Source organism: Sus scrofa, chromosome 8 (genome assembly GCF_000003025.6).
Source record: "Sus scrofa isolate TJ Tabasco breed Duroc chromosome 8, Sscrofa11.1, whole genome shotgun sequence".
NCBI lineage: Eukaryota > Metazoa > Chordata > Mammalia > Artiodactyla > Suidae > Sus > Sus scrofa.
Genome location: NC_010450.4, coordinates 29,105,027 through 29,128,576, shown reverse-complemented (window position 1 = coordinate 29,128,576; position 23,550 = coordinate 29,105,027). Strand labels below are relative to the sequence as shown.

Sequence of the window (23,550 nt, the reverse complement as noted above, 5' to 3'; positions counted from 1 at the left end):
TACCTACTTTGCACCCCACCTTGTCCCCTTGTCCCCCACCACACCCATATCATCTCCCAGCCCTCCTTGGGAGGGGACCATGGTTATCTGTGTCCTCTATATCCTTTCAGGATTAGTGTATGCATATACCTGCTTACACAGTGTATGCATATGTCTACAGGCCCCTCCTTTGTCCTTCCACAGATGACAGCTTAGATACTTGTCTGCACCCTGCTTTTTATTGGAGTTGATGATTGTTCTATTCTGTGGACTGTTTTTACTCTCCCACATTGAGGGAGCCAAGAGGAGTGAAAATGCTGGACCTAATTTAAAATGTCATATGTCCTGTTTGTTCTTTGTTGTTGGGCATGGTCGCTGAATATTTACGGTTTGGGTGGACCTAAAAACATACTCTGGGAGTTCCTGGCGTGGCTCAGCGGTTAATGAACCTGACTGGCGTACATGAGGATGCAAGTTTGATCCCTGGCCTCCATCAGTGGGTTAAGGATCTGGCGTTGCCATGATGTAGGTCGCAGATGACGCTCGGATCTTGTGTTGCTGTGTCTGTGGCGTAGGCCTGAGACTACAGCTCCGATTAGACCCCTAGCCTGGGAACTTCCATATGCCGCAGGTGTGGCCCTAAAAAGTCAGAATGACAATAAAATTAAATAAATAAATAAAAACATACTCTGCTGTCATGCTGTGATGCTCTTAGTTATTCTTCCACAGCCTTGCTCTGTGTACAGAAGAGACTTAAATCTATTGGTCAGTATTCCCAGAATTTAGACAACATGTTTGGTTCTGTTCAGAACCGCCACCCAAGCTGGCTGTCTCCTCCCCCAGTTACCTCCCTCTGCATGGTCTGCTCCACGGCGCCTCCTCTGGGTTGACCAGAAAGTGACCTGCTGACCCCTCAGAGAGCTTATCTCTGCGCCCCGTGACTCTCTGTCTGCCCTGTGGCTCTCTGTCTGCCCTGTGACCAGGCTGAGGAAAGAGGGTTATGACCTCTGCCCTTTTCACCACAGAAGCTGCAGCGTGGGTCGCTCTCAGAGGCTGTGGATGACCTAAAGGCACCCCTGAGGGGCTCCAGGGAGGCAGAAAACAAAATGCTTTTGGAAACATTTTGGCCTAGAATGAGAAAGAAGAGGGCATTAATAGCTACAATCAAGGTTTTTTTTAAATTATTTTTTCCTTCTTTTAAAAAAATATTTTGTATTTATTTACTTATTTATTTATTAGCCATGCCCATGGCATGTGAAAATTCCCAGGCCAGGGTTTGAACCCATGCCACAGCAGTGACAACTCCAGATCCTTAATCCACTGAGCCACCAGGGAACGCCCAGGATTTTTATTTTTCTTAACTTGAGGCTTTGAACCTACTAACATCAAATAGTCCCTGTTTTCCATTAGTTGCCTGCTTTCTACACAGGACAGGTTCTAGAATCAGACTCCTTATGCCCAAGTCCTGGCCTTTCACTTTTTAGCTGTGTGATCTTGGACAAGTGCTTTAGCTGCTGATGGCCTCAGCTTCTCCATCTGTAAAGTGGACTTAGTAGTAGCAATACCACTGGCTTCGTGGGGATGTTATTCCCTGGCACTTTAGCAAGTGCTAAATAGGCAAGTGCTTGAAATTATTACAACATGATATCAGACGAGACTGACCTGTTTAAACACTTAGCAAATAAAAGTGTGAAAAAATCAATGGGTTTTGACATTTCTTAATTTTCCTGAGGCAGGTTAGACATAATTTATATGATGTCATAGTTTTATTTATTTGATATGCAGCTAGAGGCTTACCAACAGTAGTTAGCTGGACTCTTGCTCTCAAGGCAGTAGAGGCAGTTGCCTAGACCAGCTCAGCAGGATGGGGCTGAAGAATGGGTGCTGTGAAACTTAAGGAAAAAAGTTAACATAAAACAAGACACAGAGACATTTGTCTTAAGTAAAGATGGGAACCAGGGGACTCGAGGTCTCAGGGACCAGGAGGGCAGCCTCAGGAAACCACACTGCTTTTATTGTGCTCTTTAGGATTACATCAAGTGAGAAGGGGGTTGCAGGTGCAGGATATAGGGTTTTTTTTTTTTAAGTTATTTTAACAGTCACATAGCCGGTTGCTGATTAAGCTTTTACTCTGACCTTTAGGCACTTAACAATCATTAGCATTTGAGGAAGCTTGGCGTCAGCTATCTATGCATAGCATCTAGAGAATCACCATTGTGCTTCTGCAGTTGGCGGGCCTATCTGCAGCAACCCAAAGTGCCTAGGTTTGCACCTTGGTTCTCCTTGCTAATGCATATCCTGCTAACGACCCCTCATAAACCCCTTGGGGCCATGGGGCTCCTCTTTTATTCTTAAGAGGACGTATCATGCTGTGCAAACGGAGTGCCAATCTGCACAGGTCCACTGAGCCTAGACTAACGTATTATGTCCTCATTCAGCTGACCCTATGAATAACTTATGCCTTTAGGTCTTTGTTCTTAAGCTTAAGTCACTTACCAGCACTGTGACTATTTTCCAAGCAGGAAGATGGGGTAAAGTAAAGCAGGACAAGATGGAGTTTTCAGCAAAGAGGCCAAGAAAATATTGTAGAAACATGTCTCGCCACAGGCAATATTTAACTTGTTGCTTTTCCTTATTAGAAACAGGTGGGCCCATTCAGGGTTGTAAGGTATTTTACCTGTAGCTTGTGGACATGTTGCAACTCAGGTGTCTTGAGACTCAAAGGGAACTGCTGGATTGCATTTAAATCACTTCCAGGAGAACCCTTGTTCTTCCAGATACAGAATAACTTTTGACATCAATTATATTTTATTTGGAATAAAGTGCTCTGATCCTCAGCATCCCAAGAGCTGGTAAATCCCAAGCGTCCAGCTGTGGTCACTTGGGAGACCAAACCCATTGTTGCTAACATAGAGGAACACGTGGCGATCGCTGTGACGCTGTAACTGAGTAAAGAGCAAACTTCAGACTTCCCATTAAGATCCAAACCTACTGTGAGAAAATTCAAAGCTACAAGCAGTGCAGACTTTCCCACTGGCGTTATTCAGTAAAAGAGCAGAGAAGTGCTGGCGACAGTCCCGTGCATGTCTCCGTGGTGACTGGAGTGGCGGAGCTGAGTGGGGGTGTCTGAGGGTCTTCCAGATGGAACTGCCTGGGGTGGAATCTGCTTTCCCATATTAACTCTGTGGTCTTGGGCAGGCTATTGAACCTGCAAGCCTCAGTTTCCTGTCTTTGACTCAGGGGGTTATTGGAAAGATGAGTTACTGCATCTGGAGCGCTTGGCACGGCAGTGCCTGGTACGTGGAAGGCACTCTGCAAATGTCAGCCACTCTCGTGATGAATCAGATGGTCTTTTTCTTCCTTAACCCCCTGTTCTTTGAGGTCTTGGTGTGAACGGTCCATCATCTGTTTAGGCTTCTAGTTTCTTAAAACATGGCTCTAATTTTTAAAGGGACCAGATGCTTTTTAACAAGGCACGCATATGTCCTAATCAAAGCTGTATTGTGGCTTCTGTGCAACCTTAACATAATAATGGAGTTAGAGCTTTGTCTTTATCATTAGAATGGCATTGTAAGCCATAAACTCTAGAGAGGAAGAGGATCTCTTCCTTCCAGACAATTTTTTTCCGAGGTTCTTCATTTCTCTCCATCAGTCTTGTTTTATGATGAAATGGTCACACTTGGGATTTCTTTTCTTCTTCTTCTTCTTTTATGTAATTAGAGTGCTTTTGAAAAATTGAAGGAGAGTTGATTTACAGAGTTGTATTTCTGGGGCACAGCAAAGAGATTCCATTCTTTTTAAAAATATTCTTTTCTATTATGATTTATCATAGGCTATTGAATCTAGTTTCTTGCACTAAACAGTAGAACCTTGTTGTTTATTCATCCTATAAGTAATAGCTTACATCTGCTAAACCCCAGCCTCCCACCCTATCCCTCCCCCAAGCCTCCGCACTTCCCCTGGGCAACCTCAAGTCTGTGTTCTCTATGTCTGTGAGTCTGTTTCATAAATAGGTTCATTTGTGTCATATTTTAGATTCCACATAAAACACTTGGGATTTCTGAGTTGTCTTTTCAATGTAAGGAAGTTTGGCTTCACTTCCCCCAGCCTGAGCACTCACTAGTGTAAGACAATAATCACCAAATTCTCCCCCTACCCTCACCCCCTAAAAAGATAGGTCAGCGTTATTAAATGTGGGGGGGCCCTATGGCAATGAGAACTGGAGAATAATTCGTTTTCTCCCCCTCTGGTCCATTGCTGCTAGATTTCTCTAGCATCTATGCCAGCTCCCTCCTGTTTTCTGACTGCTGTTTGCCCATACAGAAGGCACCATTTAGCATTAAAAGCTGTGGTAAAGAAATACTATTTTACAGCATGTGTTTGGTTGTGACTATGGTCATACTCACAGCAATAGAATGGAAGGAGAAGAAATTTAACAATGTCGAATGTACCATGACACAGTTCCGGAAACAAGGCTACCACTGGAAATTTACAGGCGTACAGAATGTGGTATCTTCTTTCCTCTTGGTTGTCACCCCAGTAAGATAGGTATTTACCTGGAAATAGATAGTTGCTGTGCTGGTCAAGTGCTCCCTGTTGTTAAGGGTGTGTTTGTGAAGAGCAAGAGCCCAGAGCTGTGAATCAGAGCTGGGGAGCTTTCGACAGAGCCCGAGAAAGGTTAACTTTCCTTTTTCTGCCTCGTGTCTGGTGTGAGCGATCCAGACTTGAAGCAGCTGTTTGTATCTGTCCCTTCCGCTTTCAAAGACACTGTGCACAGTGCAGTTTTAATTAGCCAAGGAAGGCCGTACAAAGAAAGCCAGTGTGATTGGATGATGGTCATGAAAACAATAGCTAACTTGGAGAAGGGTCTGGTATTAAGCACTGCACATACATCATCTTATGCAAAACCCCCAACGACCTTAGGAGGGAACTCTGTAGGGAGGCCGAGGCTTCACAGCTAGTCAGAGGGTGTGGATGTGGGGACAGGCCAATATCTCCGGATCCCTCCTTCGTAACCCAGCCCTCTGTCCTTCCTGCCCACTCCTGACCAGTGGTCAAACTTGTGCAAAGAACACTGGGAATTTCTACTGCGTTGGAATGAAGAGTCTGACTGTGATGAAAGACCCCAGTCTGGGCCTGACATCCTTTGCTCTTGACCTTCTTGTTTTCCTTGATACAAAAAAAGTCCAGGTCTAAGAGAGCAGGTGATAAAAAGAGAGAGAGAGAGAGAAAGACATAAAAATAGTTGAATACCTATTTTCTAGATAATGGCCTAGTTTGAAGTATTACTGGGAAAAGTCTCTCATCTTTTTAAACTTTTTTTTTTCTTTTAGGACAATTTGTCTATTTTTCCAGCTCTGGCCTTTCTACTTTTTTCCCTGATAGTGTCTTCCACATTAATCAACCCAGTATTCAAATGAACTTATTCCCACATTTGAGTTTGTTTGGTTTTTATGGTCCAAATTCATGGTTTAGCCGTGTAAGGTTGTGGCAATGCAGTACAGGGACTTAGTTATTCATTTATAATTAAGAACTTGGTTCATGCTGTTTTTTATTTTATTTTATGCGTTTTTTTTTTTTTTTTTTTTTTTTTAGGGCTGCAGGTGCAGCATATGGAAGTTCTCAGGCTAGCAGTCCAATCGGAGCTGTTGCTGCCGGCCTACACCACACCCACAGCAACACCAGATCTGAGCCACGTCTGTGACCTACACCACAGCTCAATCCCGGATCCTTAACCCACTGAGCAAGGCCAGGGATCAAACCCACATCCTCATGGATCCTTGTCCGGTTTGTTGCCACTGAGCTCTGCAGTGGAGCCATGACTGGTTCATGCTATTTTAGAGGGCAGCTCCTTTTCAGCTAAAGGGGAAAGCATCCTTTACCCACACATTTAGTTTGGGAAATCTCTCTCCCTCCTTCACACACACACACACACACACACACCCATTGTGAGTATTATAACTGTCAGCAGCAGTAAAGGATAACATGGATAATGTTAGACTACATATCCTGAAGGATGAGATATTTGTAAAGGATGTACTTGTCTGTAAAATAAGTACTTATTTGAATAATAAGTACAAAGTAATACTCCAATAAAGACATCCTATTGATTTTTTGCTATTTCTTCATATTTCTGCAAGTTGGTTTCATCTCTCTTTAGTGTTCATAGGCAAACACAGTCTGGGGAAACAAGAGAAGGTTTTCTTCCTTAACGGGGGTAGGTCGGCCTGCGTGGTGTGTATGCTGCAGTCTACACAGGCTGATGTAGCATTTCGCTCCTGTTCCGGGTCTTCAGAAGAGGAAAGTTAAAGGACACGTAACTGACTGTCATCTAGATGAGACCATTGTGAACCACACCACAAACCTTTGAAAAGTAGAAAACTATTTGCCGGGTTTACGAGGGGCTTCCTTTGTGATGTAAATATGGACATGGACACAGACCTGTGAGTGGTTAGAAGAGCTTAAAAATACACTGCAGAGGAGTTCCCGCTGTGGCGCAGGCAGTTTGTTGGTTAATGAATCCGACTAGGAACCATGAGGTGGCGGGTTCAATCCCTGGCCTTGCTCAGTGGGTTAAGGATCCGGCATTGCCGTGAGCTGTGCTGTAGGTCACAGACATGGCTCGGATCCCGCATTGCTGTGGCTCTGGTGTAGGCCGGCAGCAACAGCTCCGATTGGACCCCTAGCCTGGGAACCTCCATATGCCACAGGTACGTCCCTAGAAAAGGCAAAAAAAAAAAAAAAAAAAAAATTCACTGCAGAGCCTTCCAAGGTACAGTGAAGACCTAAGATTGCAGAGGCATCCTTCTTGCCCCGAGAAGTCCCAATCTCGCTGCCCCGTTCGCTCAGTGGAGATGCAGAGTTAGTGCAGTTTGGTGTGGCTTGGGAAAGACACCTTACCTGGCACCTACAAGGTGCCCTGTACTAAACACATTCATCCCATTGCTCCTTGCTTGACAGGATGTAGCTGAAGAGTTCAAGATCAGGTTCCCAAGCAGAAGTGGTACAGGTCTCTCAGGGAGGATCCCCTCCTGTCACCCCAGGAACTGCTGTTAACACAGACCGACCCCCTCTGTCTGCTGTGGTTCTCAAGTTCTGTTCTCTCTTGCTTTATAAAACCCTGATAAAAAGAGGTCCTTTGGAAATTGTGGCCGTTAGATTTCCTTAGACTGAATGCTAAGAAGAAATGTGTCATGGGGGAAGGAATGCAGGGGGCTGGTTATGTGCTGTGGTGAGGACGTGTTACCGTTCTTGTGGGTTTTTAAATATTCAGGCAGGTTAATATGTGATATGATGCTTATCTTGTAAGCTCAACCTTTTTTTGTTTTCTCTTGCAGGAATGACTATATTTGAAGAGTTCTAAGAGACTGAAAACTTATGACATATGAAGTTGCCTAGGGAATTATTTTTTTATCTTTTATACAATTTCTATGGTGGAGTCTGCAGGCATGTGGATGAAAGCTAAAAGGGACTATTGTTGCTATGCTGGATACAGAACTCAGTTTGCTTTGAAACAAGTTTTGGTTTAAAAAAAAAAAACAAAACTGACGAAAAATGTATTGCATTTCCAAGGAGAAAAAGAGCTCATTTTTATTTTTAAACCTTCCGCCCCGCCTCCCATCCCCTCTTCATGGCCTTGGTATACACACTGCAGTTTTTCCAGTATGATCTCTGTGTACAGTGGAACTATATAGTCTGAGCTAATGCTTGGGGGGTGTGTGTGTGTGTGTGTGTGTGTGTGTGTACACGTATGTCTGTGCGTCTGCTTCTGTTCCCCCAGCCCTTGGATCTCATTTTGCTACTGGTTGTAAGATCGTCTTACAGTTTTACTGTTACAGAAGATAAAAGGCGAGTCTTCAGTGGTGAGGGCTCTTGGAAGGTAACCTGGTCCGGCCCTGGGCAGTTGATCACCCAAGAGAGCATGGAGTCAGAGGGAACTAGATGCTAGACTTGGGATTCAGAGACGAGACTTTAGCACTGACCTGTTGCCAGCATGCTACTCTTAGGTCACTTAGAAAATAGGAAGAGTTTTTCGGGGTGTTTTGTTTGTTTGTTTGTTTTTGTTTGGCTGTGCCCTTGGCATGCAAAAGTTCCCAGGCCAGTGATTGAACCCAAGCCACAGCAGCCACCCGAACCATAGCAAGTGACATTGCCAGATCTTTAGCCTGCTGAGCCACCAAGGAACTCCCAGCTGGTTTGTTTTTTTAACTCAAGCTAAGTAAATCTTATTTTGCTATTGAATAAAGAGAGAAATGGCTTAAAGTCATTTAAAAAAAAAAAATCTTGTTTTGACAACCCAAGGCCAAAACAAAACAAGAGAACCTCAACTTCTGGGGCAAATGGGCTGATACCTCCTCTGGTGTGTTTTCCTTGGGGTGTTTCCTGGTCTCCATCCTGTAACTAGTGCCTGTTATTTAAAGGCTTCTTGAGGGTTACTCAAGAAGGAGTACCCAACTTTTTTTTTTTAAGCTTTACAGTTTACAAAACACCTGAAAGGACCCAGAGGCAAAAGTCGTAGTACATTTATAGTGGATGCGGCCAAGGCGTAGAAATCCGGTTTCAGAGTAAATCTCCAAGGCCTGCCTCATGTCAAGGTGGTTGTGCTGCCTTGGGCTCTTCCTTTATTTCAAAAAGAAAACACAATTCTCATTTGATTCCCCAAAATTGATCCCCATGAGAATGTACTTTAAAGTATTTACTGTAAATATTCTCCTTCTAGGAGTTCCCATTATTTCTCAGCCGTAACGAACCCGACTAGTACTCATGAGGTTTCGGGTTCGATCCCCAGCCTTGCTCAGTGGCTTTAGGATCCAGTGTTGCCGGGAGCTGTGGTGTAGGTCACAGATGTGGCTTGGATCTGGGGTTGTTGTGGCTGTGGCCTAGGCCAGCAGCTGCAGCTCCGATTCAAACCCTAGCCTGGGAACTTCCATATGTTGCGGGTGTGGCCCTGAAAAGAAAAAAATTCTCGTTCTTTTTCTGGTAACAGACTAAAAATTTCTCACCTTTTACATGAATGGTAGATTCAGTTTCATATGACTTTTTGTTGACAGCTAATTAAAAGGTGTACATGTGTGTATCGTGTACACACAGTAGACTAGAGGAAGCCAAAACAGGAATAAATTTCACTGAGATCCAGAAAGTAGCAATGTAGGGGTTTTAGGGGTGTGTATCAGTGTATTTAATGTATGTGTAGTTTACTAACAGTTTTAGTTTTAAAAAAGAAGAATCATTTTTTGTTTTAAAAACATTATTCCTGGAATTCCCATTGTGGTTCAGTGGGTTAAGAACCCGACTGGCATCCCTGAGGGTTTGGGTTCTATCCCTGACCTCGCTCAGTGGGTTAAGGATCCAGCATTGCCTCAAGCTGTGGTGGAGATCACAGATGCGGCTCGGATCCGGCATTGCTGTGGCTCTCGTGTAGGCCGGCGGCTGCAGCTCCGATTCCACCCCTAGCCTGGGAACCTCCATATGCCGCACGTGTGGCCCTTTAAAAAAAAAAAAAAGTATAAATAAATAAATAAATAAAAACATTATGCCCTCCAAATGGTGAGGGAGAGTGTAAGATATTCTTCAGCTTTAATTAATTTTTAATTTTATTCAGGTCAGAGCACTTTCTTTTTATAGCAATACAACAGGCGAGAGAATACTCAGAAATATTTAAAATTGTATTTATACCAAGAGTACGTTTTAAGTATTTTCTAATACTTGAGCAGTTGTTGTCCGGCTGGCTTTCAAACATGCCAAAAGTTAAGCATTCTGTATTTTTCAACACATATGCTTTTTACAGGTTTATATTCTCTAATAAGAATTCTTAAGTGTTCCCAAAGCAACTGATGTTTACAGGCCTTTTGTGGATTTCCTCCTTCTTCAGAGGTCTGGGGGACCTACGACAAAGTTACTCGATAAAACACTAACGGGGGACTAACTTCTGGTGTAATAAGTGAGTTGGCCACCACCTTGATGTAAAAATTTGTAAAGGAACTTTTTCACCATTTTGAGTGTCAAACGTTATTTTTAACTGTCTGGTTTGTACTTCTATGACTTTTGTACTACCAAAGCTGAGTTCAAAATAAAAATGTTAAACACAGCGAGTTGTTGTTCAATGATCCGATTGTTGATGCCCGGGGTACTGAGAGTACAGTTGTGGTTCGTAGAGTTGAGCAAGCTTAGTATCGCAGAGTCTGATGTCTTATGTCTGAATTGTCAAGTGATCCTTTGGCTGACTTTCCTCGCTGGATTCCACCACCCCTCCCCCCCCATAGAAATGCCACCCATATCTTCCGATGATTTTTTTTTTTAAGTTTGGAGCTGATTTTGGATGGATGGAACAGTTGCAGAAGCAGGACAAAGCGTTCTTGTATGCGCTTCACCCCACATCGCTTAATGGCAGCACCTTACATAACTGCAGAACAATGAGCACAAGGAATGAACGTCGGGAGAAGGCTGCGAATTAAGTCACATTATTCCCATCTCAACAATCACCCCGAGAACGTCCTTGTTCTCTTCCAGGATCCCCCACTGCGTTTCGTTGTTGGCCACAGTCTCCTCCGCTGTGTGATGGTCCTTCAGCCTTTTCTGGGTTTTCCTGATCTTCCAACGTTGGAGTGTTCTGCTCACTTATGTTGTAAGGCGCCCCCTGCAGCTCGTGGGCCAGCTGTTCCTCCTGCTCAGGTTGGGGGTTTGTATTATGAAAAGCATGTCCTTCCCCGTTGCTCCCTGGATGGGGGGGGATGACGTCGGTGTGTGTTACGAATGATGTCATCCTCACCATTTGGTCAAGGTGGGGGCCACCATCTCTCATTCTGGTCAAGTCACTATTTTCCCCCTGTAATGAAGACATATTTGAGGGGAGATAGTTTGAGATTAGGGACCTATCCTATTTCTGCCTAAATGTTCATCCTTTAATTTTACCATCTGTATACATGTCTTAGGGCTCCCTGGAAAAAAATTAGCAGAAATTGGGTGGCCTCAAACAACAGAAATGTCTTCTTCCACAGTTTTGGATGCCAGAAGCCTGAGGTTGAGGGCTCTGCAGGGTCAGTCCTTCCACTCCCCACGGGAGAATCTGGTCTGTGCCCCCTCCTCCTGCTGGTTGCTGGCAGCCCTTGGCCTCCTTGCTCTGTCACTGCTTCTCTCCAGCCTCTGTCTCTGTCCTCAACATGAGGTCCTTCCCTGGGTGTGAGCCTCTGTCCACCTGTCTTCTCATGGGGACACCAGTCATCGGGTTTAGGGCCCACTGCAATCCAGTATGACTTCATCTTAACTTGATTACATCTGCAAAGACCCTGATTCCAACTAAGATCATCTTCCCAGGAACCTGGAGTTGGGACTTCAAGCCATCTTTTTAGGGGACACAATTCAATTCACGACTCCATCCACCGATATCCTGCCTGCAGCTGTTTTCACTGTAAGAGAAACTCTTTCAGATTGATGCCTGAGTCTTTTCAAGGTGGTGCCTTCTTTATATTTCTTCCTTGTCCCTTCTCTTTCTTTTGCCCTTACTTTCTGGAACCATAAGATGTTTCAGGTTCATCTCCTCTTGTATTTTCCTTGTCTTATCCTTGGAATCCACCACTAATCAAGGAGCTTTGGTTCCTTTTATTGGAGAATGCTATTTAGGACTAAAGATCGGGGGCACTAGGTGTGCGCATGGATACTGGGGTCTTACTGCTTCTGGGTGTGTGCGTGCACACACACACAACTAACCCATGCATACACACATCTTTATGTGTCTATCTTTAGAACACAAGCATGCATCATAACTGATGCCTCTGACCCCAGTCTAGCTCCATCAGGGTTCATGAGAACCTTCCCATTTTACTTCTCTGTAACTTTTCTCCTACAGTAAACTGGCTTTTTTTTTTTTTTTTTTAATGATTTTTATTTTTTCCATTATAGTTGGTTTACAGTGTTCTGCCAATTTTCTGCTGTATAGCAAAGTGACCTAGTCACACATAGATACATACATTCTTTTTCTCACATTATCCATCATGCTCCATCATAAGTGACTAGATAGGAGTTCCTGTTGTGGTGCAGTGGTTAACGAATCCGACTAGGAACCATGAGGTTGCGGGTTAGGTCCCTGCCCTTGCTCAGTGGGTTAACAATCCGGCGTTGCCGTGAGCTGTGGTGTAGGTTGCAGACGCGGCTCGGATACCGTGTAGGCCGGAGGCTACAGCTCCTATTTGACCCCTAGCCTGGGAACCTCCACATGCCGCGGGAGCGGCCCTAGAAATGGCAAAAAGACAAAAAAAAAAAAAAAAAAAAAAAAAAAGATCAGATAAGTGACTAGATATAGTTCCCAAATGACTAGATATAGTTCCCACTGGCTCTTATTATCTACAATATTTTTACATGTGTCAACCCTAGCATACATATAAAGTATTTTGAATGTATGCCACTGGAGAAATTGATTTCTGATTGAGCACTGGCTTGTGTACTAGTTTTCCAGTTGTGAGCCGTAGAGAAACCAGCCAGAAGCCTGTTTGCCCGAGTTACTTTAAGTCAGTGCCTTTGCTCCCACCCCTTCGGCGTGGCTATGTGATTCAGTTTTAACACAGAGTCATTTGTCATCGTCTCCATTCCATCTTTCCTTCATATCCTGGTTAAATTTCTTAAAGTTTATATACAGCAAACTTCACTCTTTGCGGCGCCTCATTGAATTTTGATTTTGAATTTGTGTGTGTGTGTTTTCCTTGAAAACAAGATGATCAATACCATCTTAGGTTAAGGAAGTAGAAAAGCTGATTTTACAATTCTCAACTCATCAGCAACATGGATGAAACTCGAGATGGTCATGCTAAGAGAAGTAAGTCAGAAAGAGAAAGACAAACACCATACGATATCACTTATATGTGGAATCTAAATATAACACAAAAGTTCCTGCAGTGGCACAGTGGGATTGGCAGCATCTTGGGAGCGCTGGGACACTGGTTCCATTCCCAGCCTGGCACAGTGGGTTAAGGATCCGGTGTTGCTTAAGTCGAAACTGCACCTTGGATCTGGTCCCTGGCCCAAGAACTCCATGTGCCTTGGGGTGGCCAAAAAAAGGGGGGAAAAATAACACAAATTTATCTACAAAACAGAAACAGATGCACGGACATAGGGAACAGACTTGTGGTTGCCAAGGGGGAGGGGGATGAATGGATTGGGAATTTGAAATTAGCAGAGGCAAACTATGACTTATTGACTGGGTAAACAACAACGTCCTGTATCACACAGGGAGCTATATTCAATATCCTGTGATGATATAGTGGAAAAGAATATGAAAAAGAATGGATATATGCATATAAATCACTTTGCTGTACAGCAGACATTAACACAACCTTGTGAATCAGCCAAACATCATTAAAATAAAATTTAAAAGAAAAAGAAAAAAAGCAATGTTCAGTTCATGAAAGCCAGGAAACCCAGAATATAGGCACTGGCGATGATGTTAAGAATTCCCCCAAATCTCATTTTATAGTAGGAAGGAGTCATTTGGGGTTACAGGTTTTATTCTTAATTAGCCTTTTGATATCCTACCTAGGATGCTCCCCAGGATTCAGCTCTCTCCTGGCACCAGCAGGTCCAGGATTTGTCAGGGGGACTGTCCACCACTTGCAGCTCCTGCACTTCCTTCCCAAAGCCAGAGAGCGAGGCTTCCTCCACCCTAATCTAACACGCTGGAAAGCGGAGGAATACTCCTTTGCCTCCCACTGAAGACAGCAGGATGTTGGGGCGTTGGAAGTGTGATCCTGCGATTCAGGGCGTGGCTGTGGTCAAAGAAGACTCCGTTTTGCCAGGAGACCCAAGATCCTTGCCAGTTCTTATATACTCTGACCTTTGGTCAGGGGGCAGGTCCGACCCAGGGCTTCCTTTGCTCCTCATCTTCCAGGGACCTTTCTTCAGGACGGTTCTCAGCTCTCCCTGGAGGCTCGTCATGGTAGCTCCAAACGCCTGAAGGGACACCTGGGACTTTGTCCCTGGCCTTGTGTGACCGCCCAGCCAGTGTCTCTGCCCACCTGTCTCAGCTGCCGTCGGCCTCTCAGAGAGCTGGCACTGGCTCCCTCTGCCGGCCGAATGGGAAAACTGCAGGCAGTATAGCTTGGCCATCTGTTGCTGGCGGGGTCTGTTCTGTCAGGGCCTGGTGCGCAGAAAGTACTGAGCGTGATTTCATGATTTTTGCTGAATAAATGAAAATAGACAAAAGTTTACCTTTGCAAATGAAAGAAGAAGTTCCCGTTGTGGCTCAGCGGGTCAAGGACCTGACATATTATCCAAGAGGATGCAGTTTGATCCCTGGCCTTGCTCAGTGGGTTAAGAATCTGGCATTGCCATCAGCTGTGGTGTAGGTCACAGATGCGGCTCAGATCCCGTGTTGCTGTGGAGTAGAGTCCAGTGTGAGGAGACACAAGCACAGGGTATTAAACAGAGCTGAGGGTGAAGCGTAGGGTGTGCAGGGGCAGCCCAGCGCCTCTCCCTTCTGGGAATGACGCCCCCTCCTCTGAAGAACCTTCTCTTCCCTCTTAGAACCCAAGCAGGTGCCCACTGCCCTGGCCACAGCTGGATGTAACAAAGTGGACAAGTGACCGACTGTGACCTGGCCTGGTGGTGCTCCTCCCTGGGACGTTTGACAGCCGGAGCTGGAGAAAGGGGTTTCTTTCTCTGGTGGCTGAAGCGAGGGGCAGCCATGCTTCCTGCCAAGCAGAGGGAGCCGGTCTGAAGAAAGGAAGGAACGAGCAGAGGGGAGAGAGGCAGTCCTGGTTGCTGTCAAGGCCCAGACTCAGGTGGCCCCGAGGCCCAGCTGTCCTTCTGAGTTTTATGAACATTCCAAGAACATTTCATTTTCGTCTTACCTCGTTTAGGTTGAGGTTCTATCACATGCAACAATGACAGCAAAACCCCATGGCCAGTGCAGTTATTCTCCATGAAGTAGATACCAGATACTTGAGGAGTGACAGGGCCACGTGGGTCTTGGAGCCCAGGCATCCAGCCCTAAGGCGAAGATTGTCCAGCACTGCCTGGGAACCACAGCCGGGGGCCCTGGCTCTGGTGTGGCTTCTGCTCTGAAGTGCCCTTGCAAACCCTGTGCCCATCGGCGCCTTAGGATAACCTCCCTCCATCTCGCCTTGTTGGGCCAGAGGGCTCTGAATTGCGGCGCCCATCAAGGCACAACTTTGACATTCAGATGACTTTGGCCAGCCTTGACCTTAAGTTTTTCAGTTCTCAATCTTCTAACTGTAGAGTGAAGATAATACGTGCCTTTTAGGGTGGCTGTGAGGATGACACGAGCTTAGGCATGAAGTGTACTGAACAGGGGGCTGGGTGTAGCCAGCATCTTGGAGTTGGCAAAGTCAGTCCCTGTTCAGTGAAATAAATAATACAGTGATGAGAGTTTGGCCATTTACTTGAGAGTTGGTTCTTTTTTTTCTTTTTTTTAGGCCACATCCGCTGCATGCAGAAGATCCCCAGGCCAGGGATCGAACTTGCACCACAGCTAGACGCCAGATCCTTAAGTTGTTGAGCCACCAGGGAACTCTGCAAGTTGATTCTTTTTTTTTTTTTTTTTTTTTTTTTTTGTCTTTTGTCTTTTTTGTTGTTGTTGCTATTTCTTTGTCTTTTGTCTTTTTTGTTGTTGTTGCTATTTCTCCTGCGGCATATGGAGGTTCCCAGGCTAGGGGTCTAATCAGAGCTGTAGCCACCGGCCTACGCCAGAGCCACAGCAACGCGGGATCCGAGCCGCGTCTGCAACCTACACCACAGCTCACAGCAACGCCGGATCATTAACCCACTGAGCAAGGGCAGGGACCGAACCCGCAACCTCATGGTCCCTAGTCGGATTCGTTAACCACTGCGCTACCACGGGAACTCCTGCAAGTTGATTCTTTATGTTTCTACCACAATCACATTTCTTAACATTTGAGGAGGGATCTGAGGTGGTGGTGGGAGGAAATTGAAGAGTCGGAGGAACCAGATAGAAGAGGGAACTTCCGAGATTCTTTCTGGGCCAGAGACTTTTCTGGAACCAGGTCAAATGCCTTAAGTAAGTGATCTCATGGCCCTGATGTTAAATGGACCCAGATCTACAAAATAAGGGTGTGTCTTTCTATTTGTTCAGGCTGTCGTTTTATCTTACTCTCAGGATAAGACATGAATGTGGTATAGTCTTAAAAAGAACATGTTTTTTTTTTTTTTTTTTTTTTTGAGGGGGCTACACCTGCAGCATATGGAAGTTCCCAGGCCAGGGATCAAACTTTTGCCTTAGTAATGACCTGAGCTGCTGCAGAGACAATGCTGGGTTCTTAACCCACTGCACCAAAGTGGGAACTCCTTGATTTCTTTTTTATTTGCCAGTTGATCTAGCTGAGAAAATACAGAGAAAATGCTCTTAGAATTATAACATTACACCCAAATTGCAGACTTTATGGGTTGTTATTATGGATGAATATCTTTATGTTGACCAAATGTAGAAGACAACAAAACAATCCCTTTGAAATAACTAACCAACCCTACCAAATACAAAATTTCTATCTCGCATTAAAAATGCATTTTCTTTTATAAAAACAAATTTTGGCAAGGGAGGAGAAAGGAAATAAGTTGGTCTTAATGCTGTAAATATTTATTTTTAAACAGAGAATGACTTAAAATTGTGACTAGGCATAAATTACTGTGTATCCTCCAATGGTTAAATAATGAAAGTAATGAGAATAGATAATAATAATAATAATACATATTAATTTTAAGGTGCCTCCAAGATGCATGTTTGACTTGAGATGTTTGCGAATAATGTAGGTAGAAAAGGACCTATCTCGTTCAGAAATTGTTAAGTATTATTAAAAGTGGTTCAGGGGAGTTCCCATTGTGGCTCAGCTGGTTAAGAACCAGACTGGTAGCCCTGAGGATGCAGGTTCAATCCCTGGCCTCATTCAGTGGGTTAAGGATCTGGTGGTGCTGTGGCTGTGGTGTAGTCTCCAGGTGCAACTCTGGTTCGACCTCTAGCCTGGGGGCGTGTGGCCGCAGGGCCAGTGTTGTCCTGAAAAGAAAAAGAAGTGGTTCAGAGAGCTTTGGTGGAGAGAGAAATCAAAATTTAGTTATTAAAAAAAATGTTAAGGAGTTTCCTTGTGGTGAAGCAGGGTTAAGGATCTGGTGTCACTGCAGTGGCTCAGTTTGCTGCTATGGCTCAGGTTTGGGAACTTCCACATGCTGCTAACTCAGCCAAAAAAGAAAGAAAGAAGAAAAAAAGGTGTTCAGTACTATACACAAAAAAAGTGGTCCAATGTGAGACGACCTTCACTGGGTAATGAAATCATATCTAACACTTACTATTTACCTGGTTCTTGGTGTGCGTTAACTACATTCCATGTTTCCTGTAAGTCACCTTATAGCCTAAGGGAGACATAGCCACTACTTCCATTGTAGAGGTGACAAAACTGAGGAAAAGAGTCTCAGGATACGTTGCCCTGGCCGTTCATATGGTGTAGAAGGCCTCATGCTTTGTAGGGATAAGAAATTCACCGTCTCCTGATCCTTGTAAAAATACAAATATCAGAGTTCCTGTCGTGGCGCAGTGGTTAACGAATCCGACTACGAACCGTGAGGCGGCGGGTTCGATCCTTGGCCTTGCTCAGTGGGTTAAGGACCTGGAATTGCCGTGAGCTGTGGTGTAGGTCGCAGATGCAGCTTGGATCCCGCGTTGTTGTGGCTCTGGTGTAGGCCAGTGGCTGCAGCTCCGATGAGATCTATAGCCTGGGAGCCTCCATATGCTGCAGGAGCGACTCAAGAAAAGGCAAAAAGACAAAAAAAAAAAAAAATACAAATATCATTGATAGTAGATAATCTCAGAGATTTTACAGAGAAGGCCTTGATTCACTTTTCAATTCTTCATTAAGATCTTCCTCAGAGCAAGAAAAAACAAAACAAAACAAAACAAAACTTCCTCAATTGACAATACCTGTAAGTTGACTTTTCCGAAATTGGATAGTCATCACCACCACCTTGCTGTAAAGTTCCCCCAACTTTCACATCTCAGATTTCCCTGGATTCTTGTGATTGCTGCATTCCCTGAAATAATGGAGACCAAGAGGTTGTGTTATGTGTTCCTTAGAAGGACCAGCTTGTCGTTCAATCTGAGCGCAGCTGAGATACTGCTGCGAACTGGTTGTGTGACCGTGGGTGAGTTAGATTTTGAGCCTTTATTTCCCCATCTGTGAAATGGGGATAATCATATCTAGAACTCATAGGGTCACGGTGGACTTAAGTAAGGTAATACATAGGCAGAACTTCAACTGTACTAAATGCTTAATGAATGGTAGTGTTTTTTTTTTTTTTTTTTAAACTAATGCCTTTATTTTTATTTATTTATTTATTTTTTGGTCTTTTTGCCATCTCTTGGGCCGCTCCTGCGGCATATGGAGGTTCCCAGGCTAGGGGTTGAATTGGAGCTGTAGCTGCCAGCCTACGCCAGAGCCACGGCAACGCGGGATCCGAGCCGCGTCTGCGACCTACACCACAGCTCACGGCAACACCGGATCGTTAACCCACTGAGCAGGGGCAGGTATCGAACCTGCAACCTCATGGTTCCTAGTCGGATTCGTTAACCACTGCGCCACGACGGGAACTCCTTTTTTTTTTTAAATGAAGCTCTATTTGCACTTCTTAAAAAAAAAAAAATCCCCAAACCATAACTTGATGGCTCTCAGAAGTTACTACTTGGAAGTTCCCATCGTGGCCCAGCAGAAACAAATCTGACTAGGAAACATGAGGTTGTGTGTTTGATCCCTGGCCTCGCTCAGTTTGTGGGCTGTGGTGTGGGTGGCAGATGCGGCTCAGATCTGATGTTGCTGAGGCTGTGGTGTGGGCTGGCAGCTGTAGCTCCAATTCGACCCCTAGCCTGGGAACCTCCGTATGTTGCAGGTGAGGCCCTAAAAAGCAGAAAAAAAAAAAAAGTTATTACTCAATAAAATTTCTACATCAATCATTGTATTATTTGTCAAATTACTTTGAAAAAACTTTGCAGATTTTCCTTATTATAAAATTTCCCCCATAAACTTTTAATTTAAATACTGTAAGAGTCCTTGGTTTACCTCATGGCCAGTGGCTGATGTCATGAAAATCTTAGAGCCTGTGATCATATGGCTTCATAAATGGGTAATTTCAAACTTTTGATTCTGTCCTGAGCATCAAATTTAAGACAGGGAGAACACATTGGTTAATAAGAGACCACCACCTCTCTTTGGCCTGTAAAATTTCCCTTGTTTATATAAGAATCGAGGTTTACACACAACATTATTGATAGGTTTAGGATTATTTTAGAAAATGAAAAAGGATGAGTCGGACCTGGAAATGAAATTGTTTTTGTGGCATTTTTTTTTTTTTTTTTTTTTTTTTAAGATTGGTAACTGATGTTAAGGGAGAATTCTGTGGTTTTGTTATCAAAACAGCAAGATCCCCACTGAACAAATATTCTAATCAGCCTGTCCTCCAGCTGTTTGACTCGTGGGAATTTGGAATGTGTAGTTTTGATAAGGGAGATGAGTAAAATTCTTTGTCTAGTTTTGGGTCTCTAGGTCATATTTTATCTTTGTTTTGAATCAACTATTCCAAAATGCTTAAAAGCAGAAGATACCTAAGTTTCTTAGAAAATCAGCCTCAAAGGATGAGATGAAGCTGAACAGTAACAACTTGAGTGGCACTGGGGTGTATTTTCTTTCTTTCTTTCTTTCTTTTTTTTTTTTTTTGTCTTTTTGCTATTTCTTGGGCCGCTCCCACGGCATATGGAGGTTCCCAGGCTAGGGGTTGAATCGGTGCTGTAGCCACCGGCCTACGCCAGAGCCACAGCAATGCAGGATCCGAGCCGCATCTGCAACCTACACCGCAGCTCACGGCAACGCCGGATCGTTAACCCACTGAGCAAGGGCAGGGACCGAACCGGCAACCTCATGGTTCCTAGTCGGATTCGTTAACCACTGCGCCATGACAGGAACTCCTGGGGTGTATTTTCATGCTTGTTTGTGTTCTAAGTGTACTGCTCACATACTTAAGCAGCCTGCGTCAAAAAATCTTATTACCGTTTTGTCTAAAATTTAGGAGTGCTTTTATAGATAGTGCATTTGAACTTCTAAATAGGTGATTTTCACAAAACCCAGGGGTGTAGGAAGAAAATATAAAAATCCTGGTTTATATTTGATATCTTCATCCTGCTCTATAGGAGCTCCTGCTGTGATGCAGTGGGTTAGGAATCTGACTGCAGCAGCTCAGGCTGCTGCCAAGGTATGGGTTGGACCCCAGCCTAGTACAGTGGGTTAAAAGATCTGGTGTGGTTCAGATTCAATCCCTGGCCCAGGAACGTACATATGCCATGGGTGTGGTCATGAAATTAAAAAAAAAAAAAATACTGCTCTACAAAGTATATGTCATACTATAAGATGCCAGTACAATTATATATATTTGTAAACATACTTCTCTTAGGGGCAATACCGTGCCATTTTTATTGATAACTGGTGCAAGGTCAAAAAGATGTGGCAAGTTCCCATGGTGGCTCAGCAGGTTAGCCTGACCTACTGTTGTGAGGATGCTAGTTTGATCCCCTGGCCTTGCTCAGTGGGTTAAAGGATCCAGAGTTGCTGCAGGTTGTGGCGTAGCTTGCAAACGTGGCTGGCTTTGGCATTGCTGTGGCTGTGGCTGTGGCAGTGGCAGCAGCTGCAGCTCTGATTTGACCCCTAGCCTGGAAACTTTCATATGCTGCGGGTGCAGCGCTGAAAAAAAAAAGACATGGCAAAGATATGGAAAGTCTTGCTATAGTCTTAGTGTTTCTCCAAGTATGGCTGAAGAAATACCCACAACAGTTATGCAGATGTGGGGCCCCCTCCCAAGACCTGCTGAGTCAGTCTCTGAGAGTTGAGACCCAGAAACCTGCTTTTATAAAACAAGCACACTGAAATTACAGGTCTTCTTTCCACAAGGACGTAGGAATGAACCCTGTTTACAGATGCGGAAACTGAGGCTCTGAAAAGTTTAGAAACTGGAGTTCCCATTGTGGCTTAGTGGTAGTGAAACTTAACTACCATCCATGAGGATGCAGGTTTGATCCCTGGCCCCACTCAATGGGTTAAGGATCTGGAGATGCCACGAGCTGTGGTGTAGGTTGAAGACACGGCTCAGATCCTGTGTAGCTGTGCCTGTGGTGTAGGCTGGCAGCTACAGCTCAGATGTGACCCCTACCGTAGGAACCTCCATATGCTGCAGGTGCGGCCCTAAAAAGCAAAAAAAAAAAAAAAAGTTAAGAAACTTAAACCCAAGGTCATACAATGGGTGAGAGGCACAGGCTGATTCCACCCCGGATTGATTAGAGTTGAATAGCGTCCAGCCTGAGTCTCCAGGTCAGAACTTCCAAAGACCTGAGGTCACCACACACGGTGGCAGACATCAACCATCCCGTGTGTACTTTTTTCTCCGCAGGAGCCAGGAGAAAAGTGACATCTGAGTCTCATGTCACTAATACACACCTTTCATCCTACTCCATTTTTGCAAGTTCGAGATGACTGAAAAACGTGGTCAGCAAAGCTTCCCACTGCTTGGCCCCAAACACTGGTTCTTTCAAGGGTTTTGTCTCAGTTTGGAAGTTAAGGTCCTCAGGGTCACTTGGCCTCTTGATGGAGATCAAACCTTCACCGGCTACTCCATGCCATGCCCTGCCCACCTGTCCACAGGCCACTGAGCAGCCTCTGTATTCAAAGAGAGCAGGGCCATCGAGAGGGAAGAGCATGAGTACTAAATGTAATTTCTCTTCTCTCCCATTCATATAGACGTGCTCCCACAGCCCTGCATTTATACCTTTGTCACAACATATCCAGGTCTCATAACCAGCATTCAAATCTCAATTTGCAGCATGATGTCTTCTCAACCAAACGTGAAGAGTTTTGTCTTTCATTCAACAAATGATGTCTCCCCTTGCACCACACACTACCCTAGATCTAGGCAAAAGGAACTTGTTTGTTACAGTCACTTTAATTGCAAAAAAATTGCTGATCGTCAGCTCCAAGCAACTGACTTGAATGTGCTGGTAAGAACCAGCATATTTAACAAATTTGCCTAAAATGTTGTTTCTGAGAGTGGCTGAAGATGCTTCAAAAGTCAGCCTGTTTAGATATGTCTACTCTAACCTGATTCATTAGAGAAACTTACAGATGTAGTACATAAATAGATGAGCAACTTTTTTTCCAGAAATTGACAAAGTGTTAACCATAGAAAACAAATGCCAGTGGTCTCTGTTTAATTATCACCAGCTCTAAAATAGATTTTAAAATGAAGGAGGTTTAATCCAGAAGTAAACAAAACCAGAAAGCAATCATTTCCATTTCATTGTAAAGAATTGTTGTACAAATAGGAGTCCTCTAGGTGAAGTATCAAGTTCAAGCCTGGAAGCCACATCCCTGTGTCTGCTCACAAATGACAAAACCCAGGAAGTCAGATCTGTACGCATGTACTTGCATCTGGTGCCTCTTTATTCTTCCTGAGGCCTCCTGATGGGAGAGTTAAGATGAGAAGATGTGGGGAATGCCCGTCGTGGCGCAGTGGTTAACGAATCTGACTAGGAACCATGAGGTTGCGTGTTCGATCCCTGGCCTTGCTCAGTGGGTTAAGGATCCGGCGTTGCCATGAGCTGTGGTGTAGGTTGCAGATGTGGCTTGGATCCAGCATTGCTGTGGCTCTGGCGTAGGCTGGCAGCTACAGCTCTGATTAGACCCCTAGCCTGGGAACCGTCATATGCCGAGAGGGTGGCCCAAGAAATGGCAAAAAGACAAAAAAAAAAAAAAAAGAATGAGAATATGTGGGGAGGTGGCGGTGAGCAAGATAGAGGTGGGGGGTTAAGAGATACAAACCGCTTTGTATAAAATAAACAGGCTACAATGAATATTGCACAACACAGAGAATATAGCCAATATTTTATAACTATAAGTAGACTAGAACTTTTAAAAGTTGTATGATCACTATATTGTATACTTTTAACTTCTAATATTTTACATCAGCCATACCTCAGAAGGAGGAGGAGGATGCAAGGAGGAAAAGAGGAAGAAAGAGAAGAAGCAAAGGAAGAGGAGGAGGAGGAAGAGAAGAGATAATCTGGTCCTTAGGATCTGGGGCAGAGTGAGACAGAAAGAGGAAAACAATGACGATACGACAGTCACTGAACGTGGTCAAATGGGCGTGTGCTAAGAACCTCAAATTTTCTTCATTCCCTTGGAGATCTGGTTGGACAGTTATAACAATATGCTACCATCTGCCTTGGAAACCAGGGGACAACATCCCATTTCATAATTAGATGATAGTTCACGGCCCCCAGTAAAGTGAAATGAACTTCTTAGCTCAGGAAAACTACAGGTAGGAGCTCCCTTGTGGCGCAGTGTGTTAAGGATCCAGCGTTGTCACTGCAGGGCTTAGGTCACTGCAGTGGTGTGAGTTCAATCCCTGGCCCAAGAACTTCCACATGCAGTGGGTGTACCTCCACCCCCCCAGAAACCTACATGTAATATAGGAATCATCTTATATCAAAATCAAGATTTAACCTGGTAATATCTAGGTGATGCTATT

The 23,550-nt window shown here is 44.4% G+C and overlaps 1 protein-coding gene across 1 annotated transcript in view; it reads left to right on the top strand.

The window, feature by feature from the left end:
- RELL1 (RELT like 1) overlaps positions 1–10,066 on the top strand; it is a 72,081-nt gene extending 62,015 nt beyond the window's left edge. The window contains exon 7 of the mRNA XM_013978589.2: positions 7,317–10,066. Coding sequence (XP_013834043.2) covers positions 7,317–7,322 — 6 coding nt within the window. The 3' untranslated portion in view covers positions 7,323–10,066. The remainder of the gene's footprint in view (positions 1–7,316) is intronic.